Source organism: Rhinichthys klamathensis, unplaced genomic scaffold (assembly GCF_029890125.1).
Source record: "Rhinichthys klamathensis goyatoka isolate OS25496 unplaced genomic scaffold, OSU_Roscu_1.1 h1tg000157l_1, whole genome shotgun sequence".
NCBI classification, from domain to species: domain Eukaryota; kingdom Metazoa; phylum Chordata; class Actinopteri; order Cypriniformes; family Leuciscidae; genus Rhinichthys; species Rhinichthys klamathensis.
Window position 1 is genome coordinate 5,450,614 of NW_026606692.1, and position 17,070 is coordinate 5,467,683.

The 17,070-nt window shown below is 42.8% G+C and overlaps 1 protein-coding gene across 1 annotated transcript in view; it reads left to right on the forward strand.

Annotated features, from left to right (window-relative positions):
• Positions 1 to 17,070, forward strand: part of myo15ab (myosin XVAb) — a 58,253-nt gene that overhangs the window by 16,585 nt on the left and 24,598 nt on the right. The window contains exons 9-29 of the mRNA XM_056258740.1: positions 172 to 235; positions 343 to 456; positions 1,188 to 1,349; positions 1,615 to 1,728; positions 3,536 to 3,594; positions 3,684 to 3,807; positions 3,981 to 4,076; positions 4,616 to 4,747; positions 4,830 to 4,955; positions 5,132 to 5,209; positions 5,430 to 5,584; positions 5,732 to 5,777; positions 6,628 to 6,752; positions 6,887 to 7,004; positions 7,121 to 7,296; positions 8,138 to 8,222; positions 8,819 to 8,872; positions 9,107 to 9,188; positions 16,096 to 16,226; positions 16,342 to 16,437; positions 16,538 to 16,773. Of these exons, the coding sequence (XP_056114715.1) occupies positions 172 to 235; positions 343 to 456; positions 1,188 to 1,349; positions 1,615 to 1,728; positions 3,536 to 3,594; positions 3,684 to 3,807; positions 3,981 to 4,076; positions 4,616 to 4,747; positions 4,830 to 4,955; positions 5,132 to 5,209; positions 5,430 to 5,584; positions 5,732 to 5,777; positions 6,628 to 6,752; positions 6,887 to 7,004; positions 7,121 to 7,296; positions 8,138 to 8,222; positions 8,819 to 8,872; positions 9,107 to 9,188; positions 16,096 to 16,226; positions 16,342 to 16,437; positions 16,538 to 16,773 (2,373 nt within the window). The remainder of the gene's footprint in view (positions 1 to 171; positions 236 to 342; positions 457 to 1,187; positions 1,350 to 1,614; positions 1,729 to 3,535; positions 3,595 to 3,683; positions 3,808 to 3,980; positions 4,077 to 4,615; positions 4,748 to 4,829; positions 4,956 to 5,131; positions 5,210 to 5,429; positions 5,585 to 5,731; positions 5,778 to 6,627; positions 6,753 to 6,886; positions 7,005 to 7,120; positions 7,297 to 8,137; positions 8,223 to 8,818; positions 8,873 to 9,106; positions 9,189 to 16,095; positions 16,227 to 16,341; positions 16,438 to 16,537; positions 16,774 to 17,070) is intronic.

Genomic DNA, 17,070 nt, shown 5'->3' on the forward strand with positions numbered 1-17,070 from the left:
GAACTAGATCTGTACCGCCTGACCTTGTGTGAAAGTAGGACAGTAAGGTTGCTATTTTACCTCTGAATGCTAAGAGAGGAAGAGAGATGGAAAGAGAATTGAGAAGGTACAGGTAGGGCCAAAGATAGTTCATACACAAGACCAATCTGTGTGTATTGTTGTCCGTATCAGAGGGGTGATCAGTGGTGCCATAACCTCGCAGTATCTACTGGAGAAGTCCAGGATCGTTTTTCAGGTTTGGTTGTTTCTTTTCCTTTTAACTTGGAAAAGGCTAAAAGAGCCCTGTATTAATCACTGACATTTGGGACCTTATCTGAACTGTGTCTGTGTGTGTGTGTGCAGGCCAAAGATGAGAGAAACTACCACATCTTTTATGAGATGCTGGCTGGACTTCCTACTCACATGAAACGGGCCTTCTACCTACAGGAGGCTGAAACCTATTACTACCTGAACCAGGTACATGCAGACATATACAAATGCAAGTTGCCAAGACACACCGAAAAATAAGTAGACAAATATAGCCGTATCAATAGGCAAATCTAGATGACACACCGAAAAATAAGTAGACAAATATAGCCGTATCAATAGGCAAATCTAGATGATAAAGTATTAAAAGGTAATTGTTTCTTTTGAAGGATTTCAGCTTGCACTACTGTTCAAAAAATTGGTAAGCTTCTCTTATGCTCCCCAAGGCTGCATTTATTTGATCGAAAATACAGTATAATTTTGAAATATGATTACAATTGAATAATTTCTCTAGTCACATGATCCTTCAGAAATCATTCTAATATGCTGATTTGCTGCTCAAGAAACATTTATTATCACTGTTGAAAACAGTTGTGCTGCTTAATATATTTTTTTCAGGATTCTTTGATGAATAGAAAGTTCAAAAGAACAGCAATTGTTTGAAATAGAAACATTATAAATGTATTTACTGTCACTTGAAATGAATGCGTCCTTTTTGATAAAAAACAGTTCTTTCAAAAACAATTCTTACTTTTGAACAGTAATGTATATTTCTGGTATAATTTAAGAATATCATATTATTACCGGTATATTTTATTAATATCATTATTATCTAGATCTCCTTTGCAAAATTAAAGGTGAACCTATATTGTATAAAAGTGCTTATCTAAGGTGCTGTATAATTATGTCATGTTGATGTCATTTATCATGGTTCATGTTAGGGTGGTAACTGTGAGATCATTGGGAAAGATGATGGGGAGGACTTCAGGAGGCTACAGAGTGCCATGGAAATTCTCCACTTCAGTCCTGAAGACCAGAGCAGCATATTCAGAGTGCTGTCGTCCATACTGCACCTGGGCAATGTCTTTTTCCATAGAGTAGAGGTATTGACTGCAAATTAACATTTGAAAATTTCCTCTCACTTTTGTTTGCACACCAAGCCTATAATAATAAAAAATGCACGATTTTAAGAATTTCACTGTGTTCCAGCTCTTCCCATTTGTCACACAACAAGATGTTTGTAGATGAAATATTTGACCTTGTAAATAGCAGTTTTCTTGATTGTACTTTTATGTAAATATAGCCAACATAGCATATGGACAATGTAAAGAGTCTTGTGGACCGTGTGCTTTGGGTTCTCGGTCTCAGACAGAAGTGCAGGAGACAGCTGGTGTGGTGAGCACTCAGGAGATTCGTGCTGTAGCCGATCTGTTGCAGATTTCTCCAGAGGGTCTGCAGAAAGCCATCACCTTCAAAGTGACGGTACATGCACGTTTACATAAGCAAAAATCCATAATGTACTCTGAAAAACAGCATGTACACTGTTAGATCTGTGTTTCTATGAAGAACCTTTAACATCCATGGAATCTTTCCATTGCCCAAAGGTTTCTTTATAGTGGAAAAAGGTTCTTAAAATGTTCTTCACACTAAGAACGGTTCTTTTAAGAACCGTTCACTGGAAGGTTCTTTGGGGAACTGAAAATGGATTTTGGATTTTGGAAAATGGATATTTTTAAGTGTAGTATTTTTGGCCACTTTCATTTTTAAGCATAATGATTTCATGGGGAAGTCAGACTCACGTCGCCCATGGATCCTACATTTTCATATTTTCTGACACGATTGCGAACACTTGGGGCATAAATAAAGAGAAAAAGAAACATTGTAATGACATGTAAGCAGGTTGCTGTTAATGAGTTCCAGTAACCTAATTTAATTATTCTGAGTTCAGCTCTATGGAAACCACGGTAATCTAATCAAGGGTTGCTCAGGGCTTGAGTAATCTTAACACCTAATAGCTTGCTCAGTGCCAGCTTGACATTACATCATACAAAGATCAATGAAGGTTAACGAGGACAGACGAGATAACATCAGGTCAGTTGTATTTCTATAGCATTGTCAGACCTGCAATCTCACAAGAGGTGAAAAAGTTTACATGTTTAAGAATTAAATCCCTGTAGGGGGGTCTGGGGACATCCTCCCTCATAAGAAAACTTTTGTGATTTTTAACATGTAAACAAAGCATTCTGGTGCACTCTGAGAAGAGCATAAAGGGAAAAGACAACATTCGGTTCAAGTGGGGGGAAAAACTGGACATTGACACAAATTTCACAATTCAATTCAATTTTGATTCACAAGCTTTTTTTCGATTTCGATTATTTTTGGGCCTATCAGGTGCAGTCCAGGCAAATTTCCTCAAAGAAAAAAATATATCTTTCAGTTTCAACTAATGCTGTAAACTATACAGCATTGAAAAGAGACTAGTTTTGAAGTATGGTTATTCAGAATACCAGAATAAAAATAAATATTAATACCCTTAATAAGCACATTTTGCCCCTAATGCAAATTTGTATTGTATTATATTCATACGCCATGGTAGTATTTGTTGTACTACCTTTAATTTAGGCTGATTTTTCACACAAAAAAATCAGGAATAAATTAAACATTTTTTATTCTGGTATGTTTAAAAAAAAGCAAGACTGTATAATAGTAATGAATAAAATGGATTAATAGTAATGAAAGAAAACAAATTTACAATAATAGGAATTCTAAAAACACTACAAAGTAATATATCTGGAGGCATGAAAATTATCATAGTTTTCGTAGACAAACATTTTTTTTTTTTTTTTTTTTGTGGGGGCGAAATGTGATATGGAGGTTTTTTGTTGTTGTTGAAATTCACCCAAACACATTTTGTCATTTTTAACACGCTCTAAGCATTTTTTATGTTAGCGTTATTCAAACAGAGGTGTTACATGAATACAGTGTGATTTGTTAGTGTGTTTGTGGTTTGTGTCATGTTGCTCATTTAATAAGTAAAGCTCTGCTATCCAGAGCTCACAGGTTTGTGTTTACACCACTTACTTGGATCAGCTGTCACATAACACTGTCTCAATTGCACACGCTCACTGTGACAGTACAAGTGACATAGTGTGTGTGTGTGTGTGTCTGTGTGTCTGTGTGTCTGTGTCTGTGTTTGTGTCAGACTAGCTTTTCTGCTTTATCTGACTTAATAAATGATTTTTTAAACATATGCAGTAACTAAGCAGTGTGTTATTTGGTTTTGCCACAGGAGGCTATGCGAGAGAAGATATACACTCCCCTCTCAGTAGAAAGTGCTATGGATGCCAGGTACTCATTATGAGACATTTTCTAGTTAAAATGCAATCAAAAAATCAAGCTATTGCAGATAAGTATGTATTTCTATTTCTCAATCGCAGAGATGCAGTTGCCAAGATCCTTTATTCCTTGCTCTTTCAATGGCTGACAGAACGTATCAATGGACGGGTCTACCCCAGGAATGAGGCGCTGTCCATATCTTTACTGGATATATACGGGTTTGAGGTATACACTGACACTCCCATGCACTTCCACTAACACAGATGCTAATTCTATATTAGATACATTTTTACATAAAGGTCAAATGTGCAGTTTTTGTTATTGTTTAGGGATTTAGACCTTCTAAATGGCATATAAATCGCATATATCTCCATGTCATCTTGGTCTGTATTGTCCAGAGCTTGATGTTCAACAGCTTTGAGCAGCTCTGCATCAACTATGCCAATGAGACACTGCAGTTCTTCTTCAACAAAATTATTTTCAAACTAGAGCAGGTGAGAATCACTGTGTACACCATCATTTAGAAGTTTGAGGTCATAGGCTGTTTTTGAAAGTCTCATGTGCTCACCAAGGCTGCATTTATTTGATAAAATACAGTAAAAACAGAAATAGCTGTTTTCTACCTAATATAGTTTGAAAAGTAATTTATCCCTGTGATGGCAAAGCTGAATTTCCAGTCTTCAGAGTTGCATGATCATTCAGAAATCATTGTAATATGATGATTTGGTGCTGAAGAATCATTTCTTATTGTTATCAGTGATAAAAATGGTTGTACTGCTTACAATCATTTTTAATTATTAATATTTATTTATTTATTTTGGTTTAGGATTCTATGATAAATGGAATGTTCAAAAGAACAGCATTTATTTGAAATAGAAATCTTTATAGAAATCTGTCAGTTTTGATCAATTTAATGTATCAGTTCTGTATAAAAGTATTCTATATATTCTATATCTATACGTAGACATTTTCATACTGTGATTTCTTTGAAATATTAATTCCAAAAATATAACAGCACACTATGTGTCTGCAGGAAGAGTACATTCGAGAGCAAATCAACTGGAAAGAACTGATCTTTACTGACAACCAGGCATGCATAGACCTTATCGCTGCAAAGCCCCATGGGATACTCCGCATCCTTGATGATCAGAGCTGCTTTCCACAGGTTATACACTTGGTATGTTGCATTGTGATAAATTAAGGAAACCTGGTATGTTAACATCACATGTTTTAACATATGTTGCCAGGCCACTGACAACACCTTCCTTCAGAAGTGCCACTATCATCATGGAAACAACCCCCTTTACTCCAAGCCAAAAATGCCACTGCCAGAGTTTACTGTCTATCACTATGCTGGCCGTGTAACTTACCAGGTAATAGAAATCACAAAATGCACTGGCAGTATTTTAATTAGACATTTATGTCATGTCAAAGCTTAGAGGTCATAGCTCTACTCGAATGCTTCTTGTAAATTTGAATTAATTTACCATTAATGGAAGTTTTAATGTTACCACCAGCCTGTCTAAAGAGAATCTCATACTGATTTTAGATCCATAAGTTTCTGGATAAGAACTTCGATCAGGTTCGGCAGGAAGTATTGGATCTGTTTATGCAGAGCCAGAACCGAGTGAGTCCATGTATCTCCATGCATGCATCTGCAGTGTGTGTTTTGTGTGTATGTGAAAGCATATCCTATTTTTCTTCTCTAAAAGAATTTTAAAAAGAAAAAAAGATGATATGAATTAGAAGCCACAATTTCCTCTGCTTATGCATATGAATCTTTTCTTCTTTTTTTTTTGGATGAATGTGAATGTATGTTTCTAATATACATATGGTGTGTTTTCTAGATGGTGTCCAATCTCTTCATAAAGCATGCTGAGATGCTGAATCAGCAAAAAGGAGCAATGAACAGGAACAGCACAGTGACGCGGAGATATCAGCCCTCTACTGTGGCCGCCAAGTTCCAGCAATCACTACAAGAGCTCCTTGACAAAATGGAGAGGTCTTGTACACTCATAAACACAAATAGATGTACAATATTACACATGTCTATCAGCACATACACATACATTCATATATTTGTTTCTTCTGATTATGTCTTTGGCGGAATTTATTTAGTTCTATCTCCTGTTCTTCTCACTTTTTTCAGGTGCAACCCATTTTTTGTGCGCTGCATAAAGCCAAATAATAACAAGGTATGGGCAGACATTAGGCAAGCAAGCATCACTATCACGTTTTATTAGGTACTTAGGTTAGGTTAGGAACGTGAACACCTAACCCTAACAATTTAACTTCACTGCAGCACCCACATTTCCTTCAGACAATTTTCACTTCTAATAATTAAGATTAATGTTATTGAACATTGTAACATTGTGAAATATTATTACAATTTAAAATAACTATTTTGCATTTTAATATATTTTTAAAAAAAAAATTTCTTTGAAGGCAAAACTGAATTTTCAACATATTAATTCAGCATATTTATCATATTAATTTTATTAATAATAATTATTATAATACTATCAATGTTGAATGTATCATATTTTTGCTATACATTCAGGGTTCTTTGATGAATACAAAGTTCAATGAACAATGTCTTTACTGTCACTTTTGATCAATTTAAACCCAAACCTTTGAATTGTAGTGTATCACAGTTTCCACAAAAATATTAAGCAGCAATTAATAAGATACTAATAAGAAAATGTTTCTTAAGCAGCAAATCAGCATATTAGAATGATTTCTGAAGGATCATGTGACACTGAAGGCTGGAGTAATGATGCTGAAAATTCAGCCATCACAGGAATAAATTGCATTTTAAAATCTATTACAATAGACGCATTTATTTTAAATGATAATAATATTTCACAATATCATTGTTTTTACTGTATTTGATCAAATTACATTTTTTAATGTTCAAAAAAATCTTAGTGGTTAATGCAACTCAGAATGTTTATGTATTTGTGTGTTCTATTTTTGCTGACTCATATATTTGGTGTTACCACTCTGATGTGTATTTGAATTAAATGTATTTGTGTGTCAATTCAGGAACCTGGTATATTTGACCCTGAGTTGATCGCTACTCAGCTCAGATATTCGGGAATCTGGGACACAATCCGCATCAGGAAGGAAGGCTATCCAGTCAGAGTGCCGTTCCATAAATTCTTAAACAGGTATCCTACTCAACAGCTGGTGCTTGTTACTTATGGGTGCAATGACATATGGTGTGTAATCTAGTCTAGTGCTATAAATAGACGGACGCGTGCCAGTGTATAGAATACAGATCTTATAATAAACGTGTCCCCAGGTACAAAGCCCTGCTGGGAATGAAGAAGCCACCACCTTCAGATGGAGAAAACTGTGTCATTATGTTAATGAAGCTCTGCCCAATCAACAAAGGAGATTATCAAGTGGGTGTGTCAAAGGTGAGCAGAATAATTAAACTTTGCACTTGTAAAGATGCCAAAATTTGGCTTTCTTCAAAAAACAGACAATTTTACATTGTATAATGTTTGTTTTAATATTGTGTTTTTATTCTTAGATCTTTCTAAAGGAGGAAGTGAATCAGTTATTGGAGAGTAAGCGTGATCGTATGAGGCATGTAGCTGCACTGACCCTTCAGCGTTACATACGGATGTATTTTGTCCGGAAGAATTTCCTCAAATTTCGTTTGGACATGACAAATCTTCAGGCTCACTGCAAGGGCTACCTGGCCAGGTAAACTACTACCTATCGCCTGTAACTTAACTTCAATGCCGTGTCATTTGTAATGTGATTTACAGCTAGAGATGGTACAGCTGCAGGTTTTTTCGCATCCATTCTGAGGCACCTCCACATGTGGTTTTACATCTGCGTTTAAACACATGTATCCGATTCCCATTAGAATTACAAGCCACCACAAGGCGAGGGAAACTTAATATTTACCCATAAAGATTATTTCACTTCCAGATATTGGATATGAGTCAAATAAATTGTATTTGGTCAAAATATCAGATCTGTGCATTTACCTTGCAGTGTAAATGCAGCCTTTGATTGTAGCTGGTTCAAGATTTATAGCTGGTTAAAATTGGACATTAACTGATCATTAGCTGGCCTAAGCTATGTTTAGGATCTTGATCACTTGGACAACCAGCTCAATTCAATTCACATTTATTTGTACTACGCTTTTCACAATACATATCGTTTCAAAGCTGCTTTACAGACAATTCATGTGTCTACATTACTTGAACACAGTCACCTCTGAAATCACTATAAATTGTAATGTATTTCAAAAATGGACATATACAAATCATGCAGCAGTTAGCTAACATCATGTATTAATTTAAGGAAGAAACAATGATCTCATTGAAGTAATTATTACAAGCTAGTAAGGATGAAGTTGATCTGGCAGACCCGACCATCTCAGATAACCTTGTTAGCATTGGTAGACCACTTTGATTAAACTGGGGGGGGTTATGCAGGGAGAATCTAAATGTTACAGTAAGATCAATGAAACTGAGTGTTATATGTAATTGAAATGGCTGAAACTTCCCTCACTCACTCTCTTTGTGCCTTTTAGGCGACGGTTTCTCCGAATGCGTATAAACCTGATCAGGCACCGTGCAATGATCCGACTTATTGTCAATCGCAAAAGATACATCAGGGTACGTTACATAATAGTGATGCACCGATATGAACATTTTGGCAGATACTGATTATTCTTTATATTTAAAGAATTATCAGATAACCGATATAGTGGCCGATAAATCTAAATAAAAAAATGTATTATAATAATTTAGAGCCATTATAAAAACAAATGTCTCACTATTGAAAGCCATGTCCCAAGCACACAATTGTAATGTTATACATTATAATTTTTGTATCCTATATGACAGCACATGTTGCATTTGCACTGTATTTTCAGTTTTTGAAGTGATTCCAATCATATTTTAAACAATTCAAAACAATCACGTTAAACAGTGCGCATCTGAAGTGTCTCAGCTGAAGGAAATAATCCATTATTTATCGGCTTTAATATATCGGCCTAATTTTCTTATCGGGCCGACAACACTAACATTAAAACTGAACATATATTGGCAGATACCGATATGGTGGCCGATATATCGTGCATCCCTATTACCTAATAATAAGTTCCAATCATTACTTCACCAATACTAAACTGTCTAATGCAATTACTATAAGTTCACATTCAGGTTTTCAAATGTTTAATGCTTTACTTTTGCTCATGGTTTTGTTACAGTACAACATCTACTTAGCGAGAAGAGCAGAAGAGGAGAGGAGAAGGATTGAACTGGTAAAAAGAACAGTCTGTGCTCATTTTTATTTAAGGACCAATTAGGACCAATTATGTATATATTATCACTCTAATGATGATTGAGGTTGTATCATAAGGCCCATTTGCAGTTCATATTTTAATATATTAAACTTTCAAACTGTTCTTCAGGTCTCAGTTTTTGTAAATACCCAGCCAAACATTTTCCAATTTTCTTAACGAGAGTTTTTATTATGTGTTTTCTCTTTTCTGTAGGAGCGAACAAGCAGGGAGGTGGTAAATGTGACTCAGCTAGTTATTCCTGCAGAGTTGGGAGGATTGTTACAGGCCACAGCAGGTTATTAACAATTTCCCAGTGTTTCTTCCTTATTATTAACAATGTTTGCTAAGGCAAAATCACTATTATTATTATTGTTCAAGTTTTGTTCAAAACCTGTAACCCATATCAAACTGTGGCACATAGCTTGTCCCCCACTGTTTATGCTACAGATGTGAATGATACCCACTGATCTGACTTGACAGTCCAGCAGATTATACAAATTAATTCAAATTGAGAAAATGGAAAGATGTGCTTTTACTTTTCCTAGCGATCTGAGAGCAGATGATAAAAATGAATTTAAAATTGATCTAGTAAGCAACCACCCAGAACATCCTTACAACTTAGGTATTTTTTAGTTAACTAAAACTAAAATAGTTAGTAAAATAAAATAAAAAACTATATAGACATATTAGTTGCACTTTAATTTACAGTACGTGCACTTTCAATGTACTTACACACAAGTACAAAGGTAAATACATGGGTTAAGTTAAGGTTTACGAGTAGGTTCAGGGTTAGTACATTGTTGGTTTCATTACTACAATAAGTACATAGTGCGAAACAGGACTGTAAAATAAAGTGGTACCGACATATTAAACAAAAAATAAAACAGACAAAAATACACAAATTTCTAAAACTAAAATTAAAATGAAATCAGAAAGAATAACAATGAAAACTAATTCAAAATAATAATAAAAACTATATTAGTATCTCAATCATATTAAATAACACTCAATCAGATTTTGCATTGCTCCCAATATAATCAACAAAGTTGTCTAGTTTGTTTGCAGTTGAAATTAAAAAATGATGCACAGACGATGCAAAACGAATCGGTTACCTAACGTAACCTCGGTTCTCTCTAGAAGAGGGAACGAGTATTGCGTAAGCTAGCTTACGCTGCGGGAAAGATTCATCTTTGCTGAGATATTGAAGCCAAAAAATTATTTCATAATTTTGTATCCATACACAACGCAGTTCCTCTGCGGCAGACCTAGAGCGGGCTAGCTAGCAGCTCATTGGTTCGCTCAGAGAGAACTGCTTAAGCCTATGGGAGAGCGGGGCTGAACCCGCTTCCAATGAGAGGCGCCCGCGCGCTCATTGCGTCATGACCCGCCAGAATGGGCGTGGCCATGGTGTATATAAGGCGCTCTCCCAGGCTTATATGTTGATTTATTTCAGCGTGAAGCGAAACGCTAGTAGCGCAAGCACGGCCGGGAACGCAATACTCGTTCCCTCTTCTAGAGAGAACCGAGGTTACGTTAGGTAACCGATTCGTTCTCTTACGAGAGGTTCTCTCGTATTGCGTAAGCTAGCTTACGCTGCGGGAACACCTGGCCAACGCCGTGCGCGCTACGAATCCACTCATGAAAAACCCAGGGATATACCGGGGGAATTTCTTAACGTGGAGTGAATGTACAAAGAGGCCGCAGAGCGGGCTCATGAAGTGTACACATAAGCATGTATGGGGCCAGCAGAGCGGGCACATGAAGTGTATAAGCATTACAGGAGAGCACAAGGGGCGAACCGGTTGTGAGGGACCTCCAGAAATGCAGCTTCTTAGAGAGCTGTTCGTCAGACAGCTAGTAATTTTGCCTGCAAGGCGGGAACTTCCAAGTTATAAAACCTGACAAAAGTGGACGGGGAGGCCCATCCCGCGGCCACACAAATGTCATGAATGGAAATTCCACAGGACCATGCCCACGATGAGGCCATGCCTCTAGTGGAGTGCGCCCTGATGCCCAGAGGGCAGGGCAGGCATTTAGATGCGTAAGCAGAGGCGATAGCGTCCACTATCCATCTAGACAGTGTCTGTTTTGAGGCGGCCAGACCCTTGGTGCGCCCCCCAAACGACACGAAAAGCTGCTCAGCGCGTCTGAACGCGGCAGCGCGCGTAGTGTACAATCTCAGAGCCCGCACCGGACAAAGGAGATTGGCATCGCGCTCACTATCGGATGAAGGCAGAGCCGATAGGGAGATAATCTGAGCCCTGAACGGGGTACCAATCGCCTTCGGGACATAGCCATGCCTAGGTTTGAGAATGACAATCGAATCATTCGGTCCAAACTCAAGACACGCGGCGCTGGATGAGAGCGCGTGAAGATCCCCAACGCGTTTAACTGAGGACAGAGCCGTCAGGAAAACGGTTTTGAGCGAGAGGTATTTCAGATCCACAGACTCGAGCGGTTCGAACGGGGGTGCTTTCATAGCTTCAAGGACTATAGAAAGATCCCAAACCGGAACCGACGGGGGCCGCGGAGGGTTCATCCTCTTAGCTCCCCTGAGGAAGCGGATGACTAACTCGTCTTTGCCCAATGACTGAGCGCGTCGGGGTTCCGCGAACGCCGCGACGGCTGCCACATAAACCTTGAGAGTGGAGGGGGACCTGCCCTTGTCCAGCATCTCTTGAAGGAAAACAAGCAAAGACGGCACCTCGCACGACCGTGGGTCCAGCTGTTTGTCGGTGCACCATTTTGAGAACACAGACCATTTAGACGCATAGAGCCTTCTCGTGGAAGGTGCTCTAGCCTGTATGACAGTGTTTCTTACTCCCTCTGGCAAATCAACGAATAGTCGTTGATCACCCATGCATGCAGCGCCCAGCGCTGTGGATGGGGGTGCCAGATCGTGCCGCGAGCTTGAGAGAGGAGATCTGCTCTGACTGGGATGGGCCACGGGGCTGTCTGTGACAGCTGCGTGAGCTCCGGAACCCAATTCTGACTCTCCCAACGCGGGGCTATGAGGAGCACCGAGTGGCGTGTGTCCCTGATCCTCTGAATTACCTGTGGTAACAGAGCGATCGGAGGGAATGCATAGAGCGGGCGGCGAGGCCATTCCTGGGCTAGCGCGTCCTCGCTCTTCGAGAAATATATTGGGCAGTGAGCGTTCTCTTCTGACGCGAAGAGGTCTACTTCTGCTCTGCCGAATAGTCGCCACAGTAACTGGACCGTCTGTGAGTTCAGGGACCATTCTCCTGTGGAGATGAGGTTCCTGGACAGTATGTCTGGACCGTCGTTCAGATGGCCCGGCACGTGCGTCGCTCTGAGCGAGAGCAGGCGGCTCTGAGACCAAACTAGAATGCGGTGCGTCAGTCGACAGAGATTTCTGGATCTGACACCGCCCTGACGGTTGAGATAGGAGACCACGGCCATATTGTCCGAACGGATCAGGACGTGGTGTCCCTGGATGCGCGGGAGAAAGTGCGAGAGCGCGTTCTCGACCGCCAGCATTTCCAGACAGTTTATATGTAATGGGCTTTCCTGAATCGACCAGTGGCCGAAGGCCGGTGAGCCCTCGCAGACTGCACCCCAACCCGTGTTGGATGCATCTGTCGAGATGACTTTTCGGCAGGAAAAGGTCCCCATCGTGACGCCTAGACGAAACCATTCTGCTACTGTCCATGGCTGCAGCGCCGTGAGACACGTTTGCGTAACCCTGATCAGCTGGCGACCCGTGTTCCACGCGCGGTGGGGTACACGGCTGTTCAACCAGAACTGAAGCGGGCGCATGTGCAGAAGGCCCAGCTGAAGTACAGCGGAGGCTGAGGCCATGTAACCCAGCATCCTCTGAAAAGTTTTCAGAGGCCTGCGGGTGCCCATCTGGAACGAGGCGGCTAGACGCTGAACACTGCGCGCGCGCTGTGTAGACAGGCGAGCCGTCATCGTGACCGAGTCCAAATCTATTCCTAGGAAGGAAATCGATTGACTGGGATGAAGGGAGCTCTTTGTCCAGTTGACAGAGAGGCCCAGCGTTTCCAAATGGTCGAGGAGAACTGCGCGGTGCGACAGAAGCTCCGTCTGTGATTGGGCCAAAATCAGCCAGTCGTCCAGATAATTCAGAATGCGCAGCCCCTGGCTTCGCAGGGGGGCGAGCGCCGTATCCATGCACTTCGTGAATGTACGGGGCGCCAGAGATAAGCCGAACGGGAGAACGGCGTATTGATAAACAAGACCCTCGAAGGCGAAACGTAAGAATGGCCTGTGACGGGGATTTATCTGGATCTGAAAATAGGCGTCTTTCAGGTCTAGAGATATGAACCAGTCCCCTTGGCGCACCTGCGCGAGGAGTTTCCTGGTAGTGAGCATCTTGAACGGTCTCTTCATGAGCGCTTTGTTCAAAGACCTGAGATCTAAGATCGGTCTGAGGCCGCCGTCTTTCTTGGGAACCAGAAAATAACGGCCGTAAAACCCCGACTCGGTCATAGATGGCGGGACTCTCTCTATCGCGCCCTTTTGCAACAGCGTCGCAATTTCTGAGCGGAGCGTGCCGGCGGCCAGCGGGCTGACAGAAGATTCGAGCTGCGCGCGCGCACGAGGCGGGCGGCGGCGAAACTGTAGCAGGTAGCCGTTCTTTATAATGCTTAACACCCACGGGGAAATGCCTGGAATGGCTTCCCACGCTTTGGAGCATGCGGCTAGTGGCCGAATGGCTGTATTGCCCTGATTGCTGCACATAGCGGGCTGGACACAGTGTGTGGGCGCGCTTTGAATGTGTGTGGCAACGGGATTTGCACTCAGAGAGGAGTCTATGGGCCGTGACACAGAGCGAGCAGAGAGGGGACACGTGCACGACCTCGTGGGCGTGTTTATGTTCTCTGATATTAGAGCGGGCTGTGCCCGTTTCATGTGATGGGGCTTTGATAGAGACACGGGATATGTTATGCTTGTGTGTATGGGTGAACACATGATTGTGGGCACATTTTCTACACAACTGGCAAAATTTCTCTTTTTGAGATTTCTCTGGGTAGCCGTAAAAACGGCTTTTTGTCGCTCGCAAGCGGGCTGGGACACCGGCTTGTTTGTGGCGGTCAACACTACAGCAGTCGGCGAAATAACGGGGACTGGCAGAGGGCGAAGCTTTGACGGCGGTCCGGCCGCGGCGGGAGAGCACCGTCGTTTTCTTGACATTGTTAGGCAGACTTCTGATGATCAGGCTTCAGCGTGATCTTGGGTCGCGGGCCACGGGGGGGCGGCGGTCTGCGGCGGCTGTCAGAGCGAGAGCGAGGGCGAGGGCGGCCGCTCTGACTGCGCTGAGTTGTTTGAGTCTGCGGAGGGGGGCGCTGTGATGGGGCTCTGGCGGAGGGCTCGTGAGAGCGGCCCGCTGAAGAGCTAGCGCGGCGGGGTAGAAACAAGTTCATCGCCTGAGAAGCTTTCTGTACTTCAGAAAAGCGATCGACAATTCCCGTGACGGCAGATCCAAACAGGCCCGTCGGGGAGAGGGGCGCGTTGAGAAACGCGGCGCGCTCAGAATCTCCCATGTCGGCGAGCGTGAGCCATAAGTGTCTCTCAGCAACACAAAGGCTGGCCATGCATTTCCCCAGAGCTTGTGCGGCGGCTTTAGTGGCGCGAAGGGCGAGATCCGTAGCACTTCTCAAATCCGTGACGGCGGGGGGGGGTTTTCTACCGCCTTCGGCCCATTCACGGAGAATATCGCTCTGTAACACTTGGAGGACAGACATAGAGTGAAGCGCAGCGGCGGCCTGACCGGCGGCGGCGTAAGCGCGAGCATGAAAGCTCGAGGTCGCTCTGCAAGCCTTCGAAGGAAGCGTGGGTGAAGAACGCCATCTAGCGGAGGGCGGGCAGAGGTGTGTGGCGACCAAGTCCTCGACGGGCGGCATGGCTGCATAGCCTTTCTCGGCGGCTCCGTCCACCGAGCGCAGCGAGGCGGATACATCGGAGCGATTTCTAGCCGAGAGCGGTGCATTCCAGGATTTTGTCAGCTCTGCGTGAAGTTCAGGCAGGAATGGAGCGGCCCGGGTGCACGCGGGGGTCGAGCGCCGATGAAAAAAGCTACCGTCCATTCGGTTCGGGGCCTGCTCGGGTGGAGGAGACCACTCGAGACCGAGGCGTTCGACGGCCTGTGAGAGGAGGCGCATCAGCTCCTCTTCTATCCCGGCGCGGGTCCCCGTCGACTCTCTCGCGGATCCGAGAGATGACCAGTCTTCACTGTCAGAAGCGAGCAGTGAACAGGAGTCCTTCTCCTCCGCGGCGTCATCGGAAACAACAGAGCGGCCACTCGGCGGCAACTGAATGTCCGGCAGGGGCGGGGAGGGAGAGCGGGAAGCGGGAGGCGGCGGCGGCGGCCCGCATGTTTCCGCTGGGGGCTCCGGCGGCCTTTGAGAGCGGCGTTTCTTTTTACGCGGCGAGAGAATAGGCGGCGCGGGAGCGGTTTTCACTGCCAGAAGTCGTGCCCGCAGGGACGATAACGGCAGGCTTTCACAGAGGTCGCATCCTCCATCAGCGAGGGCGAGTTCTGCATGCTCGAGTCCCAAGCAGAGAGCGCAGATGACATGGCGGTCTCCGTCCTCGAGACGAGCGCGGCAAGAGCCGCAGGAAAAACGAGACATCTTTAAAAAGACGCTCGGCTCTTTTAGAAATAGAGAAAGGATACAATCGTCGGATGGCCTAGCTTGCTGGGCGGCTGAAGGTGGCGAAGACGGCCGGCTTCTTCAGGGTCCTTGAGCTCGCTAGAGGATGCCTTCTTCGACGGCGATGGCTTTTCTCAGGAACAGCAGAAGCGTGCAGCTTGCTGAAGATGAAATGAATCAACATATAAGCCTGGGAGAGCGCCTTATATACACCATGGCCACGCCCATTCTGGCGGGTCATGACGCAATGAGCGCGCGGGCGCCTCTCATTGGAAGCGGGTTCAGCCCCGCTCTCCCATAGGCTTAAGCAGTTCTCTCTGAGCGAACCAATGAGCTGCTAGCTAGCCCGCTCTAGGTCTGCCGCAGAGGAACTGCGTTGTGTATGGATACAAAATTATGAAATAATTTTTTGGCTTCAATATCTCAGCAAAGATGAATCTTTCCCGCAGCGTAAGCTAGCTTACGCAATACGAGAGAACCTCTCGTAAGAGAACTAGGCATTACTTTACCTAATAATTTTGAAATAATATTAAACCAATGTTTTACCTTTTGTTTTGTTTTTAGCTGGAAGGGAGCGTCATTCAGACTGCTTGGCTCTGGTTCAGGCTCCTAGAATACAGACGGACCCCCAACTCACTCTTCCATTGGACATCAACAACTATTTGATGACCAAATATATACGCACGCATTTCAGGGTAAATGTCCTGCCTGCTAACACAAACACACTCATGTGCATAATACTCACAATTCACTCACATTAAGGACATAAAGCAGTACATTTTGTCTATATTTTTTCTTTCTTTTGTGTAGGAATTGCAGTTCGGGATGCTAACAGCACCGCTGGAGAACTCACTGACTCGTCTAGAAGATGATCTGAAACAGGATGCTCTAGATGTGTTTATACTGGTAATGTTACCTTTACCATAAATCCAGTCTCATTATCAGTCACCTTTGTAAGTCTTTTAGCAGTATGTTGGTGAATTTTCATATCTGTTTTGGTTGACAGATTTTGAGGTTCATGGGAGATCCAAACCTGAATGGAGCTCAAGAAAACCTGTTTGGAAATTACATCATTCAGAGAGGCCTTGCCACCCCACCAATCAGAGATGAGATCCTAGCGCAGATAGCCAATCAGGTGTGGCGGAATGAAAACAGCAGAAATGCAGAGAGAGGCTGGCTGTTGATGGCTGCCTGTTTGAGTTCCTTTGCCCCATCTGAGAAGATGGAGAAATATCTGCTAAAGTAGGAGAATGCACAAATGAACATACAAACACACATGATTCAAAAGTTTGGTGTCACTAAGATTTTTGAAAGAAGTCTCTTATGCTCACCAAGGCTGCATTTATTTAATTAAACATACAGTAAAACATTTATATTGTGAAATATTATATTACAATTTAAAATAACTGTTTTCTATTTTAATGAATTTTAAAATACAATTTATTCCTGTGATGGCAAAAATGAATTTTCAGCATAATTACTCAAGTCTTCAGTGTCACATGATCCTTCAAAAATCATTCTGTTATGCTGATTTGCTGT